Consider the following 25,000-nt stretch of genomic DNA (forward strand, 5'->3'; position numbering starts at 1 on the left):
CTATTCTATGACTTGTGCACCATCATCAAAACAGGTGGGTCACACACACACACACACACACATGGCACACACACACAGACAGACACACACACACACACACATGGCACACACACAGACAGACACACACACACACACATGGCACACACACACACAGACAGACACACACACACACACATGGCACACACACACACACACACAAACAGACAGGCAGACACACACACACATAGCAAACACACACACTCATAACACAAAGCACACACATAGCATAACACACACACACACCCATAGCACACACACACACACCCATAGCACACACACACAGCACACACACACCACACACACACAGCACACACAGACAGACACACACACACACACATGGCACACACAGACAGACAGACAGGCACACACACACACACACAACACACAACACATAGCACACACACACGTAGCACACACACACACACATAACACACACAGACAGAGACACCCAGCACACACACAGCGCACACACACAGACAGACACACACACATACACATAACACATAGCACACACACACACACACACAGCACAGACACACACACACAGACAGACACACACACACACACAGCGCACACACACAGACAGACAGACATACATACACACACATAGCACACACAACACATAGCACAGACACACACACACAGACAGACACATAGCACACACACAGACATAGCACACACACACACACACACATAGCACACACACAGACATAGCACACACAACGGATAGGTAGATCCCTCTTTGTAGCCAGCATTTGCCTGGTAGATCTCTGCTTCACCATGTCTCACAGTTAGCTGACAGTTTAACCTGGTCCCAGATCTGTATCATATAGCCTGGTCCCAGTTCTGTATCATATAGCCTGGTCCCAGATCTGTATCATATAGCCTGGTCCCAGATCTGTATCATATAGCCTGGTCCCAGATCTGTATCATATAGCCTGGTCCCAGTTCTGTATCATATAGCCTGGTCCCAGTTCTGTATCATATAGCCTGGTCCCAGATCTGTATCATATAGCCTGGTCCCAGTTCTGTATCATATAGCCTGGTCCCAGTTTTGTATCATATAGCCTGGTCCCAGATCTGTATCATATAGCCTGGTCCCAGACCTGTTTAATATCTGTATCATATAGCCTGGTCCCAGACCTGTTTAATATCTGTATCATATAGCCTGGTCCCAGATCTGTATCTGCCTGTCCCAGATCTGTATCATATAGCCTGGTCCCAGATCTGTATCATATAGCCTGGTCCCAGACCTGTTTAATATCTGTATCATATAGCCTGGTCCCAGATCTGTATCATATAGCCTGGTCCCAGTTCTGTATCATATAGCCTGGTCCCAGTTCTGTATCATATAGCCTGGTCCCAGACCTGTTTAATATCTGTATCATATAGCCTGGTCCCAGACCTGTTTAATATCTGTATCATATAGCCTGGTCCCAGATCTGTATCATATAGCCTGGTCCCAGACCTGTTTAAGATCTGTATCATATAGCCTGGTCCCAGATCTGTATCATATAGCCTGGTCCCAGATCTGTATCATATAGCCTGGTCCCAGACCTGTTTAATATCTGTATCATATAGCCTGGTCCCAGTTCTGTATCATATAACCTGGTCCCAGTTCTGTATCATATAGCCTGGTCCCAGTTCTGTATCATATAGCCTGGTCCCAGACCTGTTTAATATCTGTATCATATAGCCTGGTCCCAGTTCTGTATCATATAGCCTGGTCCCAGACCTGTTGGTCCCAGACCTAATATCTGTATCATATAGCCTGGTCCCAGATCTGTATCATATAGCCTGGTCCCAGATCTGTATCATATAGCCTGGTCCCAGACCTGTTTAATATCTGTATCATATAGCCTGGTCCCAGATCTGTTTAATATCTGTATCATATAGCCTGGTCCCAGTTCTGTATCATATAGCCTGGTCCCAGACCTGTTTAATATCTGTATCATATAGCCTGGTCCCAGACCTGTTTAATATCTGTATCATATAGCCTGGTCCCAGATCTGTATCATATAGCCTGGTCCCAGATCTGTATCATATAGCCTGGTCCCAGACCTGTTTAATATCTGTATCATATAGCCTGGTCCCAGATCTGTATCATATAGCCTGGTCCCGGACCTGTTTAATATCCGTTTCATATGATACAGACATTAAACAGGTCTGGGACCAGGCTATATGATACAGACATTAAACAGATCTGGGACCAGGCTATATGATACAGATATTAAACAGGTCTGGGACCAGGCTATATGATACAGATATTAAACAGGTCTGGGACCAGGCTATAGGATACAGATATTAAACAGGTCTGGGACCAGGCTATAGGATACAGATCTGGGACCAGGCTATATGATACAGAACTGGGACCAGGCTATATGAAAACAGATATTAAACAGGTCTGGGACCAGGCTATATGATACAGATCTGGGACCAGGCTATATGATACAGATATTAAACAGGTCTGGGACCAGGCTATATGATACAGATATTAAATAGATCTGGGACCAGGCTATATGATACAGATATTAAACAGGTCTGGGACCAGGCTATATGATACAGAACTGGGACCAGGCTATATGATACAGAACTGGGACCAGGCTATATGATACAGAACTGGGACCAGGCTAAACTGACACTAACTATACTGGGACCAGTGGTGTAACATGGTGCAGTGTCTCTGTCTGTGGCAGAGCTCTGTGTGTATGTTGTGTTGCGTGTGTGTGTGTGTGTGTGTGTATGTTGTGTTGTGTGTGTGTTATAGAAGACATATCCCAAAGCTCTATATTGCCGCAGTGCCCTGATGTGGCAAGGGGGGATCGGATGTGACAGGCTGTGCACTGCTTTCCCTACGCTCCACTCTGCCCCCCTCCCTGCGCTCCACTCTGCCCCCTCCCTGCGCTCCACTCTGCCCCCCTCCCTGCGCTCCACTCTGCCCCCCCCCCTGCACTCCACCCTGCCCCCTCCCTGCACTCCACTCTGCCCCCTCCCTGCCTCCACCCTGCACCCCTCCCTGCGCTCCACCCTGCCCCCTCCTTGCGCTCCACCCTGCCCCCTCCCTGCGCTCCACCCTGCCCCCTCCCTGCGCTCCACCCTGCCCCCTCCCTGCACTCCACCCTGCCCCCTCCCTGCACTCTCATCCCTGCACTCCACCCTGCCCCCTCCCTGCCCTCTCATCCCTGCGCTCCACCCTGCCCCCTCCCTGCGCTCCACCCTGCCCCCTCCCTGCACTCCACCCGGCCCTCTCATCCCTGCGCTCCACCCTGCCCCCTCCCTGCCCTCTCATCCCTGCACTCCACCCTGCCCCCTCCCTGCGCTCCACCCTGCCCCCTCCCTGCGCTCCACCCTGCCCCCTCCCTGCGCTCCACCCTGCCCCCTCCCTGCACTCCACCAGGCCCTCTCATCCCTGCTCTCCACCCTGCCCCCTCCCTGCCCTCTCATCCCTGCGCTCCACTCTGCCCCCTCCCTGCCCTCTCATCCCTGCACTCCACCCTGCCCCCTCCCTGCACTCCACCCTGCCCCCTCCCTGCGCTCCACCCTGCCCCCTCCCTGCGCTCCACCCTGCCCCCTCCCTGCACTCCACCCGGCCCTCTCATCCCTGCGCTCCACCCTGCCCCCTCCCTGCCCTCTCATCCCTGCGCTCCACCCTGCCCCCTCCCTGCCCTCTCATCCCTGCGCTCCACTCTGCCCCCTCCCTGCCCTCTCATCCCTGCACTCCACCCTGCCCCCTCCCTGCACTCCACCCTGCCCCCTCCCTGCGCTCCACCCTGCCCCCTCCCTGCGCTCCACCCTGCCCCCCTCCCTGCACTCCACCCGGCCCTCTCATCCCTGCGCTCCACCCTGCCCCCCTCCCTGCCCTCTCATCCCTGCGCTCCACCCTGCCCCCTTCCTGCGCTCCACCCTGCCCCCTCCTGCACTCCACCCTGCCCCCTCCCTGCACTCCACCCTGCCCCCCTCCCTGCGCTCCACCCTGCCCCCTTCCTGCGCTCCACCCTGCCCCCTCCCTGCGCTCCACCCTGCCCCCTCCCCTGCACTCCACCCGGCCCTCTCATCCCTGCGCTCCACCCTGCCCCCTCCCTGCCCTCTCATCCCTGCGCTCCACCCTGCCCCCTTCCTGCGCTCCACCCTGCCCCCTTCCTGCGCTCCACCCTGCCCCCTTCCTGCGCTCCACCCTGCCCCCTCCCTGCGCTCCACCACGTAACACACAGTACGTACTGTACACCAACCCATCTGTATAACTACAGATTGTAACTGTCACACATCTCTTGTCTTCGAACAGCCACGAAAGCAGACGGATTTGCACTTTACCACTTGGGAGAATGCAACAATGTAAGTGAACCGCATACTGTCTCGTCAGATCAACTACTCTGAGCTCCACTGATCTGGTCTAGTGAGTGATGAGTGTTAAAGCCACAATCCTTAGTTAATAATGGGGCATTAACAATGTATATCCTCAAGAATAAATCTCGGTAAATCATTCATTAAAATAACAGTCAATTCTACTGGGTCTCAGAGTGTAAATTCTATTCTATTCTAAATCTATAGTGATTAGTGATTAGTGTGTACTAATCTATAGTGATTAGTGTGTACTAATCTATAGTGATTAGTGATTAGTGTGTATTTACTATAATTGGGATAGGTGGTCGTCTCACCTAGCCATTTTAACATTAATGCACTACTGTACGTGGCTCTGAATAACAGCGTCTGCTACATGACTAACGGATGTAGTGTATCCGTGTTGATTTCTCTCTGGTCCTTCCTCAGAGCTTGTGTTTGTTTAAACCGGCGGGGGCTAAGGACGGTCCTCCCACCTTCATCCCAGCTGGTCCCATCACGTTTGGGACCACCATCGCCGCTCATGTCGCCACAACACGCAAAATACTGCTAGTAGAGGACATCACAGGGGTGAGATTCAGCATACTATAAATACACCTAAACCTTACCCTAACCCAAAACACTAACCCTCACCCTAACCCAAAACACTAACCCTTACCCTAACCCAAAACACTAACCCTTACCCTAACCAAAAACACTAAACCTTACCCTAAGCCAAAACACTAATCCTTTACCCTAACCCAAAACACTAACCCTTACCCTAACCCAAAACACTAACCCTTACCCTAACCCAAAGCACTAACCCTCACCCTAACCCAAAGCACTAACCCTAACCCAAAGCACTAACCCTACCCTAACCCAAAACACTAACCCTCACCCTAACCCAAAACACTAGCGCTTACCCTAACCCAAAACACTAACCCTCACCCTAACCCAAAACACTAACCCTTACCCTAACCCAAAACACTAACCCTTACCCTAACCCAAAACACTAAGCCTTACCCTAAGCCAAAACACTAACCCAAAACACTAACCCACTCTAACCCAAAATACTAACGCTCACCCTAACCCAAAACACTAACCCTTACCCTAACCCAAAACACTAACCCTTACCATAACCCAAAACACTAACCGTTACCCTAACCAAAAACACTAACCCTTACCCTAAGCCAAAACACTAACCCTAAACCAAAACACTAACCCGAAACACTAACCCTTACTAACCTAACCCAAAACACTAACCCTTACCCTAACCCAAAACACTAACCCTCACCCTAACCCAAAACACTAACCCTCACCCTAACCCAAAATACTAACTCTCACCCTAACCCAAAATACTAACCTCACCCTAACCCTTACCCCTAACCCAAAACACTAACCCTTACCCTAACCAAAAACACTAACCCTACCTCCTAAGCCAAAACACTAATCCTTACCCTAAGCCAAAACACTAACCCTAACCCAAAACACTAACCCTTACCCTAACCCAAAACACTAACCCTTACCCAAAACACTAACCAAAACACTAACCCTTATCCTAACCCTAAAAATACTAAAACAAAACACTAACCCTTATCCTAATCGAAAACACTAAACCAACACACTAACCCTTACCTTAACGCAAAACCCTTACCCTAACCCAAAACACTAACCCTTACCCTAACCAAAACACACTAACCCTTACCCTAAGCCAAAACACTAATCCTTACCCTAAGCCAAAACACTAACCCTAACCCAAAACACTAACCCTTACCCTAACCCAAAACACTAACCCTTACCCAAACCCAAAACACTAACCCTTATCCTAACCCAAAATACTAAAACAAAACACTAACCCTCACCCTAACCCAAAACACTAACCCTCACCCTAACCCAAAACACTAACCCTTACCCTAACCCAAAACCCTCACCCTAACCCAAAACACTAACCCTTACCCTAACCCAAAACACTAACCCTTACCCTAACCCAAAGCACTAACCCTCACCCTAACCCAAAGCACTAACCCTTACCCTAACCCAAAGCACTAACCCTCACCCTAACCCAAAACACTAGCGCTACCCTAACCCAAAACACTAACCCTCACCCTAACCCAAAACACTAACCCTTACCCTAACCCAAAACACTAACCCTTACCCTAACCAAAAACACTAAACCTTACCCTAACCCAAAACACTAAGCCTTACCCTAAGCCAAAACACTAACCCTTACCCTAACCCAAAACACTAACCCAAAACACTAACCTCACCCTAACCCAAAATACTAACGCTCACCCTAACCCAAAACACTAACCCTTACCCTAACCCAAAACACTAACCCTTACCATAACCCAAAACACTAACCGTTACCCTAACCAAAAACACTAACCCTTACCCTAAGCCAAAACACTAACCCTAAACCAAAACACTAACCCTAACCCGAAACACTAACCCTTACCCTAACCCAAAACACTAACCCTTACCCTAACCCAAAACACTAACCTCACCCTAACCCAAAACACTAACCCTCACCCTAACCCAAAATACTAACTCTCACCCTAACCCAAAATACTAACCCTCACCCTAACCCTTACCCTAACCCAAAACACTAACCCTTACCCTAACCAAAAACACTAACCCTTACCCTAAGCCAAAACACTAATCCTACCTAAGCCAAAACACTAACCCTAACCCAAAACACTAACCCTTACCCTAACCCAAAACACTAACCCTTACCCAAACCCAAAACACTAACCCTTATCCTAACCCAAAATACTAAAACAAAACACTAACCCTTATCCTAATCGAAAACACTAAACCAACACACTAACCCTTACCTTAACGCAAAACCCTTACCCTAACCCAAAACACTAACCCTTACCCTAACCAAAAACACTAACCCTTACCCTAAGCCAAAACACTAATCCTTACCCTAAGCCAAAACACTAACCCTAACCCAAAACACTAACCCTTACCCTAACCCAAAACACTAACCCTTACCCAAACCCAAAACACTAACCCTTATCCTAACCCAAAATACTAAAACAAAACACTAACCCTCACCCTAACCCAAAACACTAACCCTCACCCTAACCCAAAACACTAACCCTTACCCTAACCCAAAACCCTCACCCTAACCCAAAACACTAACCCTTACCCTAACCCAAAACACTAACCCTTACCCTAACCCAAAGCACTAACCCTCACCCTAACCCAAAGCACTAACCCTTACCCTAACCCAAAGCACTAACCCTCACCCTAACCCAAAACACTAGCGCTACCCTAACCCAAAACACTAACCCTCACCCTAACCCAAAACACTAACCCTTACCCTAACCCAAAACACTAACCCTTACCCTAACCAAAAACACTAAACCTTACCCTAACCCAAAACACTAAGCCTTACCCTAAGCCAAAACACTAACCCTTACCCTAACCCAAAACACTAACCCAAAACACTAACCTCACCCTAACCCAAAATACTAACGCTCACCCTAACCCAAAACACTAACCCTTACCCTAACCCAAAACACTAACCCTTACCATAACCCAAAACACTAACCGTTACCCTAACCAAAAACACTAACCCTACCCTAAGCCAAAACACTAACCCTAAACCAAAACACTAACCCTAACCCGAAACACTAACCCTTACCCTAACCCAAAACACTAACCCTTACCCTAACCCAAAACACTAACCTCACCCTAACCCAAAACACTAACCCTCACCCTAACCCAAAATACTAACTACTCACCCTAACCCAAAATACTAACCCTCACCCTAACCCTTACCCTAACCCAAAACACTAATCCTACCCTTAACCCTAACCCAAAACACTAACCACTAACCCTACCCAAACCCAAAACACTAACCCTTATCCTAACCCAAAATACTAAAACAAAACACTAACCCTTATCCTAATCGAAAACACTAAACCAACACACTAACCCTTACCTTAACGCAAAACCCTTACCCTTATCCAAACCCAAAACACTAGCCCTTACCCTAACCCAAAACACTAGCCCTTACCCTAAGCCAAAACACCAACCCTACCCTTACCCAAAACACTAATTCTTTACCCTAAGCCAAAACACTAACCCTTACCCTAACCCAAAACACTAACCCTACCCCTAACCCAAAACAGTAACCCTTACCCTAACCCAAAACACTAACCCTTACCCTAACCAAAAACACTCACCGTTACCCTAAGCCAAAACACTAATCCTTACCCTAAGCCAAAACACTAATATTTACCCTAAGCCAAAACACTAACCCTTTCCCTAACCCAAAACACGAACCCTCACCCTAACCCAAAACACGAACCCTTACCCTAAGCCAAAACACTAACCCTTACCCTAAGCCAAAACACTAACCCTTACCCTAAGCCAAAACCCTAACCTAAAACACTAACCCTTACCCAAAACACTAACCCTTACCCTAACCCAAAACACTAATATTTACCTAAGCCAAAACACTAACCCTTTCCCTAACCCAAAACACTAACCCTCACCCTAACCCAAAACACGAACCCTTACCCTAAGCCAAAACACTAACCCTACCCTAAGCCAAAACCCTAACCTAAAACACTAACCCTAACCCAAAACACTAACCCTTACCCTAACCCAAAACACTAGCCCTTACCCTAAGCCAAAATACTAACCCTTACCCTAAGCCAAAACACTAACCTATCCTAACCCAAAACACTAAACCTTATTCTAACCCCAAAACACTAACACTTACACCCACTAACCCTAAAAAATACACTAACCCTTATCCTAACCTAAAAACCAACAAAACACTAACCCTTACTAACCTTAACCCAAAACACTAACCCTTACCTAACCCAAAACACTAGCCCTTACCCTAACCCAAAACACTAACCCTTACCCTAACCCAAAACACTAACCCTTACCCTAACCAAAACACTAAACCTTACCCTAACCCAAAACACTAAGCCTTACCCTAAGCCAAAACACTAACCCTTACCCTAACCCAAAACACTAACAAAACACTAACCCAAAACACTAACCTCACCCTAACCCAAAATACTAACGCTCACCCTAACCCAAAACACTAACCCTTACCCTAACCCAAAACACTAACCCTTACCATAACCCAAAACACTAACCGTTACCCTAACCAAAAACACTAACCCTTACCCTAAGCCAAAACACTAACCCTAAACCAAAACACTAACCCTAACCCGAAACACTAACCCTTACCCTAACCCAAAACACTAACCCTTACCCTAACCCAAAACACTAACCCTCACCCTAACCCAAAACACTAACCCTCACCCTAACCCAAAATACTAACTCTCACCCTAACCCAAAATACTAACCCTCACCCTAACCCTTACCCTAACCCAAAACACTAACCCTTACCCTAACCAAAACACTAACCCTTACCCTAAGCCAAAACACTAATCCTACCCTAAGCCAAAACACTAACCCTAACCCAAAACACTAACCCTTACCCTAACCCAAAACACTAACCCTTACCCAAACCCAAAACACTAACCCTTATCCTAACCCAAAATACTAAAACAAAACACTAACCCTTATCCTAATCGAAAACACTAAACCAACACACTAACCCTTACCTTAACGCAAAACCCTTACCCTAACCCAAAACACTAACCCTACCCTAACCAAAAACACTAACCCTTGCCCTAAGCCAAAACACTAATCCTTACCCTAAGCCAAAACACTAACCCTAACCCAAAACACTAACCCTTACCCTAACCCAAAACACTAACCCTTACCCAAACCCAAAACACTAACCCTTATCCTAACCCAAAATACTAAAACAAAACACTAACCTCACCCTAACCCAAAACACTAACCTCACCCTAACCCAAAACACTAACCCTTACCCTAACCCAAAACCCTCACCCTAACCCAAAACACTAACCCTTACCCTAACCCAAAACACTAACCCTTACCCTAACCCAAAGCACTAACCCTCACCCTAACCCAAAGCACTAACCCTTACCCTAACCCAAAGCACTAACCCTCACCCTAACCCAAAACACTAGCGCTTACCCTAACCCAAAACACTAACCTCACCCTAACCCAAAACACTAACCCTTACCCTAACCCAAAACACTAACCCTTACCCTAACCAAAAACACTAAACCTTACCCTAACCCAAAACACTAAGCCTTACCCTAAGCCAAAACACTAACCCTTAAAATATTTAACCCAAAACACTAACCCAAAACACTAACCCTCACCCTAACCCAAAATACTAACGCTCACCCTAACCCAAAACACTAACCCTTACCCTAACCCAAAACACTAACCCTTACCATAACCCAAAACACTAACCGTACCCTAACCAAAAACACTAACCCTTACCCTAAGCCAAAACACTAACCCTAAACCAAAACACTAACCCTAACCCGAAACACTAACCCTTACCCTAACCCAAAACACTAACCCTTACCCTAACCCAAAACACTAACCCTCACCCTAACCCAAAACACTAACCTCACCCTAACCCAAAATACTAACTCTCACCCTAACCCAAAATACTAACCCTCACCCTAACCCTTACCCTAACCCAAAACACTAACCCTTACCCTAACCAAAACACTAACCCTTACCCTAAGCCAAAACACTAATCCTTACCCTAAGCCAAAACACTAACCCTAACCCAAAACACTAACCCTTACCCTAACCCAAAACACTAACCCTTACCCAAACCCAAAACACTAACCCTTATCCTAACCCAAAATACTAAAACAAAACACTAACCCTTATCCTAATCGAAAACACTAAACCAACACACTAACCCTTACCTTAACGCAAAACCCTTACCCTTATCCAAACCCAAAACACTAGCCCTTACCCTAACCCAAAACACTAGCCCTTACCCTAAGCCAAAACACCAACCCTTACCCTTACCCAAAACACTAATTCTTTACCCTAAGCCAAAACACTAACCCTTACCCTAACCCAAAACACTAACCCTTACCCTAACCCAAAACAGTAACCCTTACCCTAACCCAAAACACTAACCCTTACCCTAACCAAAACACTCACCGTTACCCTAAGCCAAAACACTAATCCTTACCCTAAGCCAAAACACTAATATTTACCCTAAGCCAAAACACTAACCCTTTCCCTAACCCAAAACACGAACCTCACCCTAACCCAAAACACGAACCCTTACCCTAAGCCAAAACACTAACCCTTACCCTAAGCCAAAACACTAACCCTTACCCTAAGCCAAAACCCTAACCTAAAACACTAACCCTTACCCAAAACACTAACCCTACCCTAACCCAAAACACTAATATTTACCCTAAGCCAAAACACTAACCCTTTCCCTAACCCAAAACACTAACCTCACCCTAACCCAAAACACGAACCCTTACCCTAAGCCAAAACACTAACCCTACCCTAAGCCAAAACCCTAACCTAAAACACTAACCCTTACCCAAAACACTAACCCTTACCCTAACCCAAAACACTAGCCCTTACCCTAAGCCAAAATACTAACCCTTACCCTAAGCCAAAACACTAACCTCTATCCTAACCCAAAACACTAAACCTTATTCTAACCCCAAAACACTAACACTTACCCAAACCCAAAACACTAACCCTTATCCTAACCCAAAATACTAAAACAAAACACTAACCCTTACCTTAACCCAAAACACTAACCCTTATCCAAACCCAAAACACTAGCCCTTACCCTAACCCAAAACACTAACCCTTACCCTAACCCAAAACACTAACCCTTACCCTAACCAAAAACACTAAACCTTACCCTAACCCAAAACACTAAGCCTTACCCTAAGCCAAAACACTAACCCTTACCCTAACCCAAAACACTAACCCAAAACACTAACCTCACCCTAACCCAAAATACTAACGCTCACCCTAACCCAAAACACTAACCCTTACCCTAACCCAAAACACTAACCCTTACCATAACCCAAAACACTAACCGTTACCCTAACTAAAAACACTAACCCTACCCTAAGCCAAAACACTAACCCTAAACCAAAACACTAACCCTAACCCGAAACACTAACCCTTACCCTAACCCAAAACACTAACCCTTACCCTAACCCAAAACACTAACCCTCACCCTAACCCAAAACACTAACCTCACCCTAACCCAAAATACTAACTCTCACCCTAACCCAAAATACTAACCTCACCCTAACCCTTACCCTAACCCAAAACACTAACCCTTACCCTAACCAAAAACACTAACCCTTACCCTAAGCCAAAACACTAATCCTACCCTAAGCCAAAACACTAACCCTAACCCAAAACACTAACCCTTACCCTAACCCAAAACACTAACCCTTACCCAAACCCAAAACACTAACCCTTATCCTAACCCAAAATACTAAAACAAAACACTAACCCTTATCCTAATCGAAAACACTAAACCAACACACTAACCCTACCTTAACGCAAAACCCTTACTCCTAACCCAAAACACTAACCCTTACCCTAACCAAAAACACTAACCCTTACCCTAAGCCAAAACACTAATCCTACCCTAAGCCAAAACACTAACCCTAACCCAAAACACTAACCCTTACCCTAACCCAAAACACTAACCCTTACCCAAACCCAAAACACTAACCCTTATCCTAACCCAAAATACTAAAACAAAACACTAACCCTCACCCTAACCCAAAACACTAACCCTCACCCTAACCCAAAACACTAACCCTTACCCTAACCCAAAACCCTCACCCTAACCCAAAACACTAACCCTTACCCTAACCCAAAACACTAACCCTTACCCTAACCCAAAGCACTAACCCTCACCCTAACCCAAAGCACTAACCCTTACCCTAACCCAAAGCACTAACCTCACTTTAACCCAAAACACTAGCGCTTACCCTAACCCAAAACACTAACCTCACCCTAACCCAAAACACTAACCCTACTCCTAACCCAAAACACTAACCCTTACCCTAACCAAAAACACTAAACCTTACCCTAACCCAAAACACTAAGCCTTACCCTAAGCCAAAACACTAACCCTTACCCTAACCTAAACACTAACCCAAAACACTAACCCTCACCCTAACCCAAAATACTAACGCTCACCCTAACCCAAAACACTAACCCTTACCCTAACCCAAAACACTAACCCTTACCATAACCCAAAACACTAACCTTACCCTAACCAAAAACACTAACCCTTACCCTAAGCCAAAACACTAACCCTAAACCAAAACACTAACCCTAACCCGAAACACTAACCCTTACCCTAACCCAAAACACTAACCCTTACCCTAACCCAAAACACTAACCCTCACCCTAACCCAAAACACTAACCCTCACCCTAACCCAAAATACTAACTCTCACCCTAACCCAAAATACTAACCCTCACCCTAACCCTTACCCTAACCCAAAACACTAACCCTTACCCTAACCAAAAACACTAACCCTTACCCTAAGCCAAAACACTAATCCTTACCCTAAGCCAAAACACTAACCCTAACCCAAAACACTAACCCTTACCCTAACCCAAAACACTAACCCTTACCCTAACCAAAACACTAACCCTTACCCCTAAGCCAAAACACTAATCCTTACCCTAAGCCAAAACACTAACCCTAACCCAAAACACTAACCCTTACCCTAACCCAAAACACTAACCCTTACCCAAACCCAAAACACTAACCCTTATCCTAACCCAAAATACTAAAAACAAAACACTAACCCTTATCCTAATCGAAAACACTAAACCAACACACTAACCCTTACCTTAACGCAAAACCCTTACCCTTATCCAAACCCAAAACACTAGCCCTTACCCTAACCCAAAACACTAGCCCTTACCCTAAGCCAAAACACCAACCCTTACCCTTACCCAAAACACTAATTCTTTACCCTAAGCCAAAACACTAACCCTTACCCTAACCCAAAACACTAACCCTTACCCTAACCCAAAACAGTAACCCTTACCCTAACCCAAAACACTAACCCTTACCCTAACCAAAAACACTCACCGTTACCCTAAGCTAAAACACTAATCCTTACCTTAAGCCAAAACACTAATATTTACCCTAAGCCAAAACACTAACCCTTTCCCTAACCCAAAACACGAACCCTGACCCTAACCCAAAACACGAACCCTTACCCTAAGCCAAAACACTAACCCTTACCCTAAGCCAAAACACTAACCCTTACCCTAAGCCAAAACCCTAACCTAAAACACTAACCCTTACCCAAAACACTAACCCTTACCCTAACCCAAAACACTAATATTTACCCTAAGCCAAAACACTAACCCTTTCCCTAACCCAAAACACTAACCCTCACCCTAACCCAAAACACGAACCCTTACCCTAAGCCAAAACACTAATCCTTACCCTAAGCCAAAACCCTAACCTAAAACACTAACCCTTACCCAAAACACTAACCCTTACTCCTAACCCAAAACACTAGCCCTTACCCTAAGCCAAAATACTAACCCTTACCCTAAGCCAAAACACTAACCTCTATCCTAACCCAAAACACTAAACCTTATTCTAACCCCAAACACTTACACTTACCCAAACCCAAAACACTAACCCTTTCCTAACCCAAAATACTAAAACAAAACACTAACCCTTATCCTAACCGAAAACACTAAACCAACACACTAACCCTTAAACCCAAAACACTAACCCTTATCCTAACCGAAAACACTAAACCAACACACTAACCCTTACCTTAACCCAAAACACTAACCCTTATCCAAACCCAAAACACTAGCCCTTACCCTAACCCAAAACACTAGCCCTTACCCTAAGCCAAAACACTAACCCTTATCCTAACCCAAAACACTAGCCCTTAACCTAACCCAAAACACTAACCCTTAACCTAACCCAAACACTAGCCATTACTCTAACCCAAAACACTAGCCCTTACCCTAACCCACAACACTAGACCTTACCCTAAGCCAAAACACTAACCCTTATCCAAACCCAAAACACTAGCCCTCACCCTAACCCAAAACACTAACCCTACTCCTAACCCAAAACACTAACCCTTATCCTAACCCAAAACACTAGCCCTTAACCTAACCCAAAACACTAACCCTTAACCTAACCCAAACACTTGCCATTACTCTAACCCAAAACACTAGCCCTTACCCTAACCCACAACACTAGCCCTTACCCTAAGCCAAAACACTAGCCCTCACCCTAACCCAAAACACTAGCCCTCACCCTAACCCAAAACACTAACCCTTACCCTAACCCAAAACACTAACCCTTATCCTAACCCAAAACACTAGCCCTTAACCTAACCCAAAACACTAGCCCTTACTAACCCAAAACACTAACCCTTAACCTAACCCAAACACTTGCCATTACTCTAACCCAAAACACTAGCCCTTACCCTAACCCACAACACTAGCCCTTACCCTAAGCCAAAACACTAACCCTTATCCAAACCCAAAACACTAGCCCTCACCCTAACCCAAAACACTAACCCTTAACCTAACCCAAAACACTAGCCCTTACCCTAACCCAAAACACTAGCCCTTACCCTAACCCAAAACACTAGCCCTTACCCTAAGCCAAAACACTAATCCTTACCCTAAGCCAAAACACTAACCCTAAACCAAAACACTAACCCTAACCCGAAACACTAACCCTTACCCTAACCCAAAACACTAACCCTCACCCTAACCCAAAACACTAACCCTCACCCTAACCCAAAATACTAACTCTCACCCTAACCCAAAATACTAACCCTCACCCTAACCCTTACCCTAACCCAAAACACTAACCCTTACTTCTAACCAAAACACTAACACTTACCCTAAGCCAAAACACTAATCCTACCCTAAGCCAAAACACTAACCCTAAACCAAAACACTAACACTAACCCTAACCCAAACACTAACCCTTAAACTAACCCAAAACACTAACCCTTACTTAACCCAAAACACTAACCCTTACCCTAACCCAAAACACTAACCCTTACCCTAACCCAAAACACTAACCTCACCCTAACCCAAAACACTAACCTCACCCAAAATACTAACTCTCACCCTAACCCAAAATACTAACCCTCACCCTAACCCTTACCCTAACCCAAAACACTAACCCTACCCTAACCAAAAACACTAACCCTTACCCTAAGCCAAAACACTAATCCTTACCCTAAGCCAAAACACTAACCCTTACCCTAACCCAAAACACTAACCCTTACCCAAACCCAAAACACTAACCCTTATCCTAACCCAAAATACTAAAACAAAACACTAACCCTTATCCTAATCGAAAACACTAAACCAACACACTAACCCTTACCTTAACGCAAAACCCTTACCCTTATCCAAACCCAAAACACTAGCCCTTACCCTAACCCAAAACACTAGCCCTTACCCTAAGCCAAAACACCAACCCTTACCCTTACCCAAAACACTAATTCTTTACCCTAAGCCAAAACACTAACCCTTACCCTAACCCAAAACACTAACCCTTACCCTAACCAAAAACACTCACCGTTACCCTAAGCCAAAACACTAACCCTTACCCTAACCCAAAACACTAACCTCAACCAAAACACTAACCCTCACCCTAACCCAAAATACTAACTCTCACCCTAACCCAAAATACTAACCCTCACCCTAACCCTTACCCTAACCCAAAACACTAACCCTTACCCTAACCAAAAACACTAACCCTTACCCTAAGCCAAAACACTAATCCTTACCCTAAGCCAAAACACTAACCCTAAACCAAAACACTAACACTAACCCTAACCCGAAACACTAACCCTTACCCTAACCCAAAACACTAACCCTTACCCTAACCCAAAACACTAACCCTTACCCTAACCCAAAACACTAACCCTTACCCTAACCCAAAACACTAACCCTCACCCTAACCCAAAACACTAACCCTCACCCTAACCCAAAATACTAACTCTCACCCTAACCCAAAATACTAACCCTCACCCTAACCCTTACCCTAACCCAAAACACTAACCCTTACCCTAACCAAAAACACTAACCCTTACCCTAAGCCAAAACACTAATCCTTACCCTAAGCCAAAACACTAACCCTTACCCTAACCCAAAACACTAACCCTTACCCAAACCCAAAACACTAACCCTTATCCTAACCCAAAATACTAAAACAAAACACTAACCCTTATCCTAATCGAAAACACTAAACCAACACACTAACCCTTACCTTAACCCAAAACCCTTACCCTTATCCAAACCCAAAACACTAGCCCTTACCCTAACCCAAAACACTAGCCCTTACCCTAAGCCAAAACACCAACCCTTACCCTTACCCAAAACACTAATTCTTTACCCTAAGCCAAAACACTAACCCTTACCCTAACCCAAAACACTAACCCTTACCCTAACTAAAAACACTCACCGTTACCCTAAGCCAAAACACTAATCCTTACCCTAAGCCAAAACACTAACCCTAAACCAAAACACCAACCCTTACCCTAACCCAAAACACTAACCCTTACCCAAAACACTAACCCTTACCCTAACCCAAAACACTAACCCTTACCCTAACCAAAAACACTCACCGTTACCCTAAGCCAAAACACTAATCCTTACCCTAAGCCAAAACACTAATATTTACCCTAAGCCAAAACACTAACCCTTTCCCTAACCCAAAACACGAACCCTCACCCTAACCCAAAACACGAACCCTACCCTAAGCCAAAACACTAACCCTACCCTAAGCCAAAACACTATCCCTTACCCTAAGCCAAAACCCTAACCCAAAACACTAACCCTACCCTAACCCAAAACACTAATATTTACCCTAAGCCAAAACACTAATCCTACCCTAAGCCAAAACACTAACCCTAAACCAAAACACTAACACTAACCCTAACCCGAAACACTAACCCTTAAACTAACCCAAAACACTAACCCTTACCCTAACCCAAAACACTAACCCTTACCCTAACCCAAAACACTAACCCTTACCCTAACCCAAAACACTAACCCTCACCCTAACCCAAAACACTAACCCTCACCCAAAATACTAACTCTCACCCTAACCCAAAATACTAACCCTCACCCTAACCCTTACCCTAACCCAAAACACTAACCCTTACCCTAACCAAAACACTAACCCTACCCTAAGCCAAAACACTAATCCTTACCCTAAGCCAAAACACTAACCCTTACCCTAACCCAAAACACTAACCCTTACCCAAACCCAAAACACTAACCCTTATCCTAACCCAAAATACTAAAACAAAACACTAACCCTTTATCCTAATCGAAAACACTAAACCAACACACTAACCCTTACCTTAACGCAAAACCCTTATCCAAACCCAAAACACTAGCCCTTACCCTAACCCAAAACACTAGCCCTTACCCTAAGCCAAAACACCAACCCTTACCCTTACCCAAAACACTAATTCTTTACCCTAAGCCAAAACACTAACCCTTACCCTAACCCAAAACACTAACCCTTACCCTAACCAAAAACACTCACCGTTACCCTAAGCCAAAACACTAACCCTTACCCTAACCCAAAACACTAACCCTCACCCAAAACACTAACCCTCACCCTAACCCAAAATACTAACTCTCACCCTAACCCAAAATACTAACCCTCACCCTAACCCTTACCCTAACCCAAAACACTAACCCTTACCCTAACCAAAAACACTAACACTTACCCTAAGCCAAAACACTAATCCTACCCTAAGCCAAAACACTAACCCTAAACCAAAACACTAACACTAACCCTAACCCAAACACTAACCCTTAAACTAACCCAAAACACTAACCCTTACCCTAACCCAAAACACTCACCCTTACCCTAACCCAAAACACTAACCCTTACCCTAACCCAAAACACTAACCTCACCCTAACCCAAAACACTAACCCTCACCCTAACCCAAAATACTAACTCTCACCCTAACCCAAAATACTAACCTCACCCTAACCCTTACCCTAACCCAAAACACTAACCCTTACCCTAACCAAAAACACTAACCCTTACCCTAAGCCAAAACACTAATCCTTACCCTAAGCCAAAACACTAACCCTTACCCTAACCCAAAACACTAACCCTTACCCAAACCCAAAACACTAACCCTTATCCTAACCCAAAATACTAAAACAAAACACTAACCCTTATCCTAATCGAAAACACTAAACCAACACACTAACCCTTACCTTAACCCAAAACCCGTACCCTTATCCAAACCCAAAACACTAGCCCTTACCCTAACCCAAAACACTAGCCCTTACCCTAAGCCAAAACACCAACCCTTACCCTTACCCAAAACACTAATTCTTTACCCTAAGCCAAAACACTAACCCTTACCCTAACCCAAAACACTAACCCTTACCCTAACCAAAAACACTCACCGTTACCCTAAGCCAAAACACTAATCCTTACCCTAAGCCAAAACACTAACCCTAAACCAAAACACCAACCCTTACCCTAACCCAAAACACTAACCCTTACCCTAACCCAAAACACTAACCCTTACCCTAACCCAAAACACTAACCCTTACCCTAACCAAAAACACTCACCCTAAGCCAAAACCCTAAGCCAAAACACTAATCCTTTCCTAACCCAAAACACGAACCCTTACCCTAAGCCAAAACACTAACCCTTACCCTAAGCCAAAACACTATCCCTTACCCTAAGCCAAAACCCTAACCCAAAACACTAACCCTTACCCTAACCCAAAACACTAATATTTACCCTAAGCCAAAACACTAACCCTTTCCCTAACCCAAAACACTAACCTCACCCTAACCCAAAACACGAACCCTTACCCTAAGCCAAAACACTAACCCTTACCCTAAGCCAAAACCCTAACCTAAAACACTAACCCTTACCCAAAACACTAACCCTTACCCTAACCCAAAACACTAGCCCTTACCCTAAGCCAAAATACTAACCCTTACCCTAAGCCAAAACACTAACCTCTATCCTAACCCAAAACACTAAACCTTATTCTAACCCCAAAACACTAACACTTACCCAAACCCAAAACACTAACCCTTATCCTAACCCAAAATACTAAAACAAAACACTAACCCTTATCCTAACCGAAAACACTAAACCAACACACTAACCCTTACCTTAACCCAAAACACTAACCCTTATCCAAACCCAAAACACTAGCCCTTACCCTAACCCAAAACACTAGCCCTTACCCTAAGCCAAAACACTAACCCTTATCCTAACCCAAAACACTAGCCCTTAACCTAACCCAAAACACTAACCCTTAACCTAACCCAAACACTAGCCATTACTCTAACCCAAAACACTAGCCCTTACCCTAACCCACAACACTAGACCTTACCCTAAGCCAAAACACTAACCCTTATCCAAACCCAAAACACTAGCCCTCACCCTAACCCAAAACACTAACCCTTACCCTAACCCAAAACACTAACCCTTATCCTAACCCAAAACACTAGCCCTTAACCTAACCCAAAACACTAACCCTTAACCTAACCCAAACACTTGCCATTACTCTAACCCAAAACACTAGCCCTTACCCTAACCCACAACACTAGCCCTTACCCTAAGCCAAAACACTAGCCCTCACCCTAACCCAAAACACTAGCCCTCACCCTAACCCAAAACACTAGCCCTCACCCTAACCCAAAACACTAACCCTTACCCTAACCCAAAACACTAACCCTTATCCTAACCCAAAACACTAGCCCTTAACCTAACCCAAAACACTAACCCTTAACCTAACCCAAACACTTGCCATTACTCTAACCCAAAACACTAGCCCTTACCCTAACCCACAACACTAGCCCTTACCCTAAGCCAAAACACTAGCCCTCACCCTAACCCACAACACTAACCCTTACCCTAACCCACAACACTAACCCTTATCCAAACCCAAAACACTAGCCCTCACCCTAACCCAAAACACTAACCCTTAACCTAACCCAAAACACTAGCCCTTACCCTAACGCTCTCGCTCTCCCTCTTCTCGCTCTCTCTCCAGGACGAGCGTTTCCCTGAAGGCACAGGGCAGGACTCAGACTCAGGGATTCATGTTCACTCTGTCCTGTGCCTCCCCATCCTCACGGCCATCGGTGACCTCATAGCTATCCTGGAGCTGCATCGGCACAGAGGCCACGAGCCCTTCAATATCAGCAACCAGGAGGTACACACGCACACAAGCACGCACCCACGCAGACACACACACACACAAACAGCCTTAGAGGTGATTTGACTGTCTACATCTAGCTAACCTATGGAGCAGACGTAAAAGAAACACAATGAAACCAGATCCTGTCGGGGGAGGTTCTCTTCTGCAGTGTTCGACCAATCCAGTAAAGGTAGAGGAGGAGTCAAGATGGAGTGTTGCTTTGTTAACGTCCAAAAGCTGAAGTTTTGTCACATGCTCGCTTTCCATTTCCCCTGAAAACCACAACGTCCAGTTGTTGGGGACTCAACAGAGGCTAAGAGCTAGGCAATGGTTTCCTGTTTGTCTCCATTAGTTTATAAGAACGAGACAATGACTTCCTGTTATAGCTCCATTAGTTCATAAGGACTAGACAATGACTTCCTGTTATAGCTCCATTAGTTCATGAGGACGAGACAATGACTTCCTGTTATAGCTCCATTGGTTCATAAGGACTAGTCAATGACTTCCTGTTATAGCTCCATTAGTTCATAAGGACTAGACAATGACTTCCTGTTATAGCTCCATTAGTTCATAAGGACTAGACAATGACTTCCTGTTATAGCTCCATTAGTTCATAAGGACTAGACAATGACTTCCTGTTATAGCTCCATTAGTTCATGAGGACGAGACAATGACTTCCTGTTATAGCTCCATTGGTTCATAAAGACTAGTCAATGACTTCCTGTTATAGCTCCATTAGTTCATAAGGACTAGACAATGACTTCCTGTTATAGCTCCATTAGTTCATAAGGACTAAACAGTGACTTCCTGTTATAGCTCCATTAGTTCATAAGGACTAGACAATTACTTCCTGTTATAGCTCCATTGGTTCATAAGGACTAGTCAATGACTTCCTGTTATAGCTCCATTAGTTCATAAGGACTAGACAATGACTTCCTGTTATAGCTCCATTAGTTCATAAGGACTAGACAATGACTTCCTGTTATAGCTCCATTAGTTCATAAGGACTAGACAATGACTTCCTGTTATAGCTCCATTAGTTTGTAAAGAGAACAGCGGTCAGTGAGTCCTTGACGAACAGACCAAGGTTTTTACAACTCTGCTATTAGCTCCTAATGAGCCCATCAGAGGACAGATAGACACGTTTAGGTGACAGGCACTGAGGGGTTAATTATATCACTTCCCAGCGGGAAAGGATGTTGGAAATAAGCGTTGTAAGAACGTCACCATAATTGTGTTGTATTGACGTCTTTTCAACCCGTTTTGCCTCCTGGGATATTATGTACCAGTCATTATTGGAGAGGACATGAGGTTGGATGAACACACATGATGAGGACAGACATGGGAGTGTCAGCCAGGGAATACAGATGAAAACTAGCCAGCTGGCTAAATATAAATAACATTTACAGAAATGTTAGTTTATGTGCATTTATTCCTGTGAGATAATTGTATAAATAATAATGAAATAAATATATAAATAATAATGATTTTCTTAAAGGTTGCGACGGCGAGTTTAGCATGGGCATCTGTAGCTATTCACCAAGTACAGGTGAGCATTGCATTATTTGACATATGTGTTTTTTTTCATTCATAAGAAATGTTTCCGTATGTGATGTTGTCAGGTGTATTTGGTTACAAAAGCTCGATAACACACTTCTTGATACATGATAAGGAGCAGGGTTGTGTCTGTGGTCATTGGGACAGGGTTGTGTCTGTGGTCATTGGGACAGGGTTGTGTCTGTGGTCATTGGGACAGGGTTGTGTCTGTGGTCATTGGGACAGGGTTGTGTCTGTGGTCATTGGGACAGGGTTGTGTCTGTGGTCATTGGGACAGGGTTGTGTCTGTGGTCATTGGGACAGGGTTGTGTCTGTGGTCATTGGGACAGGGTCGTGTCTGTGGTCATTGAGACAGGGTTGTGTCTGGTCATTTGGACAGGGTTGTGTCTGTGGTCATTGGGACAGGGTTGTGTCTGTGGTCATTGGGACAGGGTTGTGTCTGGTCATTTGGACAGGGTTGTGTCTGGTCATTTGGACAGGGTTGTGTCTGGTCATTTGGACAGGGTTGTGCCTGTGGTCATTGGGACAGGGTTGTGTCTGTGGTCATTGGGACAGGGTCGTGTCTGTGGTCATTGAGACAGGGTTGTGTCTGGTCATTTGGACAGGGTTGTGTCTGTGGTCATTGGGACAGGGTCGTGTCTGTGGTCATTGGGACAGGGTTGTGTCTGGTCATTGGGACAGGGTTGTGTCTGGTCATTTGGACAGGGTTGTGTCTGTGGTCATTGGGACAGGGTTGTGTCTGGTCATTTGGACAGGGTTGTGCCTGTGGTCATTGGGACAGGGTTGTGTCTGGTCATTTGGACAGGGTTGTGTCTGTGGTCATTGGGACAGGGTTGTGTCTGGTCATTTGGACAGGGTTGTGTCTGGTCATTTGGACAGGGTTGTGCCTGTGGTCATTGGGACAGGGTTGTGTCTGTGGTCATTGAGACAGGGTTGTGTCTGTGGTCATTGGGACAGGGTTGTGTCTGTGGTCATTGGGACAGGGCTGTGTCTGTGGACATTGGGACAGGGTTGTGTCTGTGGTCATTGGGACAGGGTTGTGTCTGTGGTCATTGGGACAGGGTTGTGTCTGGTCATTTGGACAGGGTTGTGTCTGTGGTCATTGGGACAGGGTTGTGTCTGGTCATTTGGACAGGGTTGTGTCTGTGGTCATTGGGACAGGGTTGTGTCTGGTCATTTGGACAGGGTTGTGCCTGTGGTCATTGGGACAGGGTTGTGTCTGGTCATTTGGACAGGGTTGTGTCTGTGGTCATTGGGACAGGGTTGTGTCTGTGGTCATTGGGACAGGGTTGTGTCTGTGGTCATTGGGACAGGGTTGTGTCTGGTCATTTGGACAGGGTTGTGCCTGTGGTCATTGGGACATGGTTGTGTCTGGTTGTTGGGGCAGGGTTGTGTTTGGTCATTGGGACAGGGTTGTGTCTGGTCATTGGGACATGGTTGTGTCTGTGGTCATTAGGACATTGTTGTGTCTGTGGTCATTGGGACAAGGTTGTGTCTGTGGTCATTGGGACAGGGCTGTGTCTGTGGTCATTGGGACAGGGTTGTGTCTGGTCATTGGGACAGGGTTGTGTCTGTGGTCATTGGGACAGGGTTGTGTCTGTGGCCATTGGGACAGGGTTGTGTCTGTGGTCATTGGGAAAGGGTTATGTCTGGTTGTTGGGGCAGGGTTGTGTCTGGTCATTGGGACAGGGTTGTGTCTGGTCATTGGGACATTGTTGTGTCTGTGGTCATTGGGACATTGTTGTGTCTGTGGTCATTGGGACAGGGTTGTGTCTGTGGTCATTGGGACAGGGTTGTGGCTGTGGTCATTGGGACAGGGTTGTGTCTGTGGTCATTGGGACAGGGTTGTGTCTGTGGTCATTGGGACAGGGTTATGTCTGGTTGTTGGGGCAGGGTTGTGTTTGGTCATTGGGACAGGGTTGTGTCTGGTCATTGGGACATGGTTGTGTCTGTGGTCATTAGGACAGGGTTGTGTCTGTGG

The 25,000-nt window shown here is 45.5% G+C and overlaps 1 protein-coding gene across 4 annotated transcripts in view; it reads left to right on the forward strand.

The window, feature by feature from the left end:
* The window catches only part of LOC112238048 (cAMP and cAMP-inhibited cGMP 3',5'-cyclic phosphodiesterase 10A), a 62,620-nt gene that overhangs the window by 8,270 nt on the left and 29,350 nt on the right, over positions 1 to 25,000 (forward strand). For all 4 annotated transcript variants that reach the window (XR_006079341.1, XM_042301376.1, XM_042301378.1 and 1 more), the window contains exons 2-6: positions 1 to 34; positions 4,322 to 4,371; positions 4,807 to 4,947; positions 21,316 to 21,477; positions 22,961 to 23,011. The exon at positions 1 to 34 is cut by the window's left edge and continues 87 nt beyond it. Coding sequence is in view for 3 of the 4 variants with exons in the window: in XM_042301376.1 (XP_042157310.1) it covers positions 1 to 34; positions 4,322 to 4,371; positions 4,807 to 4,947; positions 21,316 to 21,477; positions 22,961 to 23,011 (438 nt within the window). In the remaining variant the exon portion in view is untranslated. The remainder of the gene's footprint in view (positions 35 to 4,321; positions 4,372 to 4,806; positions 4,948 to 21,315; positions 21,478 to 22,960; positions 23,012 to 25,000) is intronic.

This window comes from Oncorhynchus tshawytscha, linkage group LG19, assembly GCF_018296145.1.
Source record: "Oncorhynchus tshawytscha isolate Ot180627B linkage group LG19, Otsh_v2.0, whole genome shotgun sequence".
In the NCBI taxonomy this organism is placed as follows: Eukaryota; Metazoa; Chordata; class Actinopteri; order Salmoniformes; family Salmonidae; genus Oncorhynchus; species Oncorhynchus tshawytscha.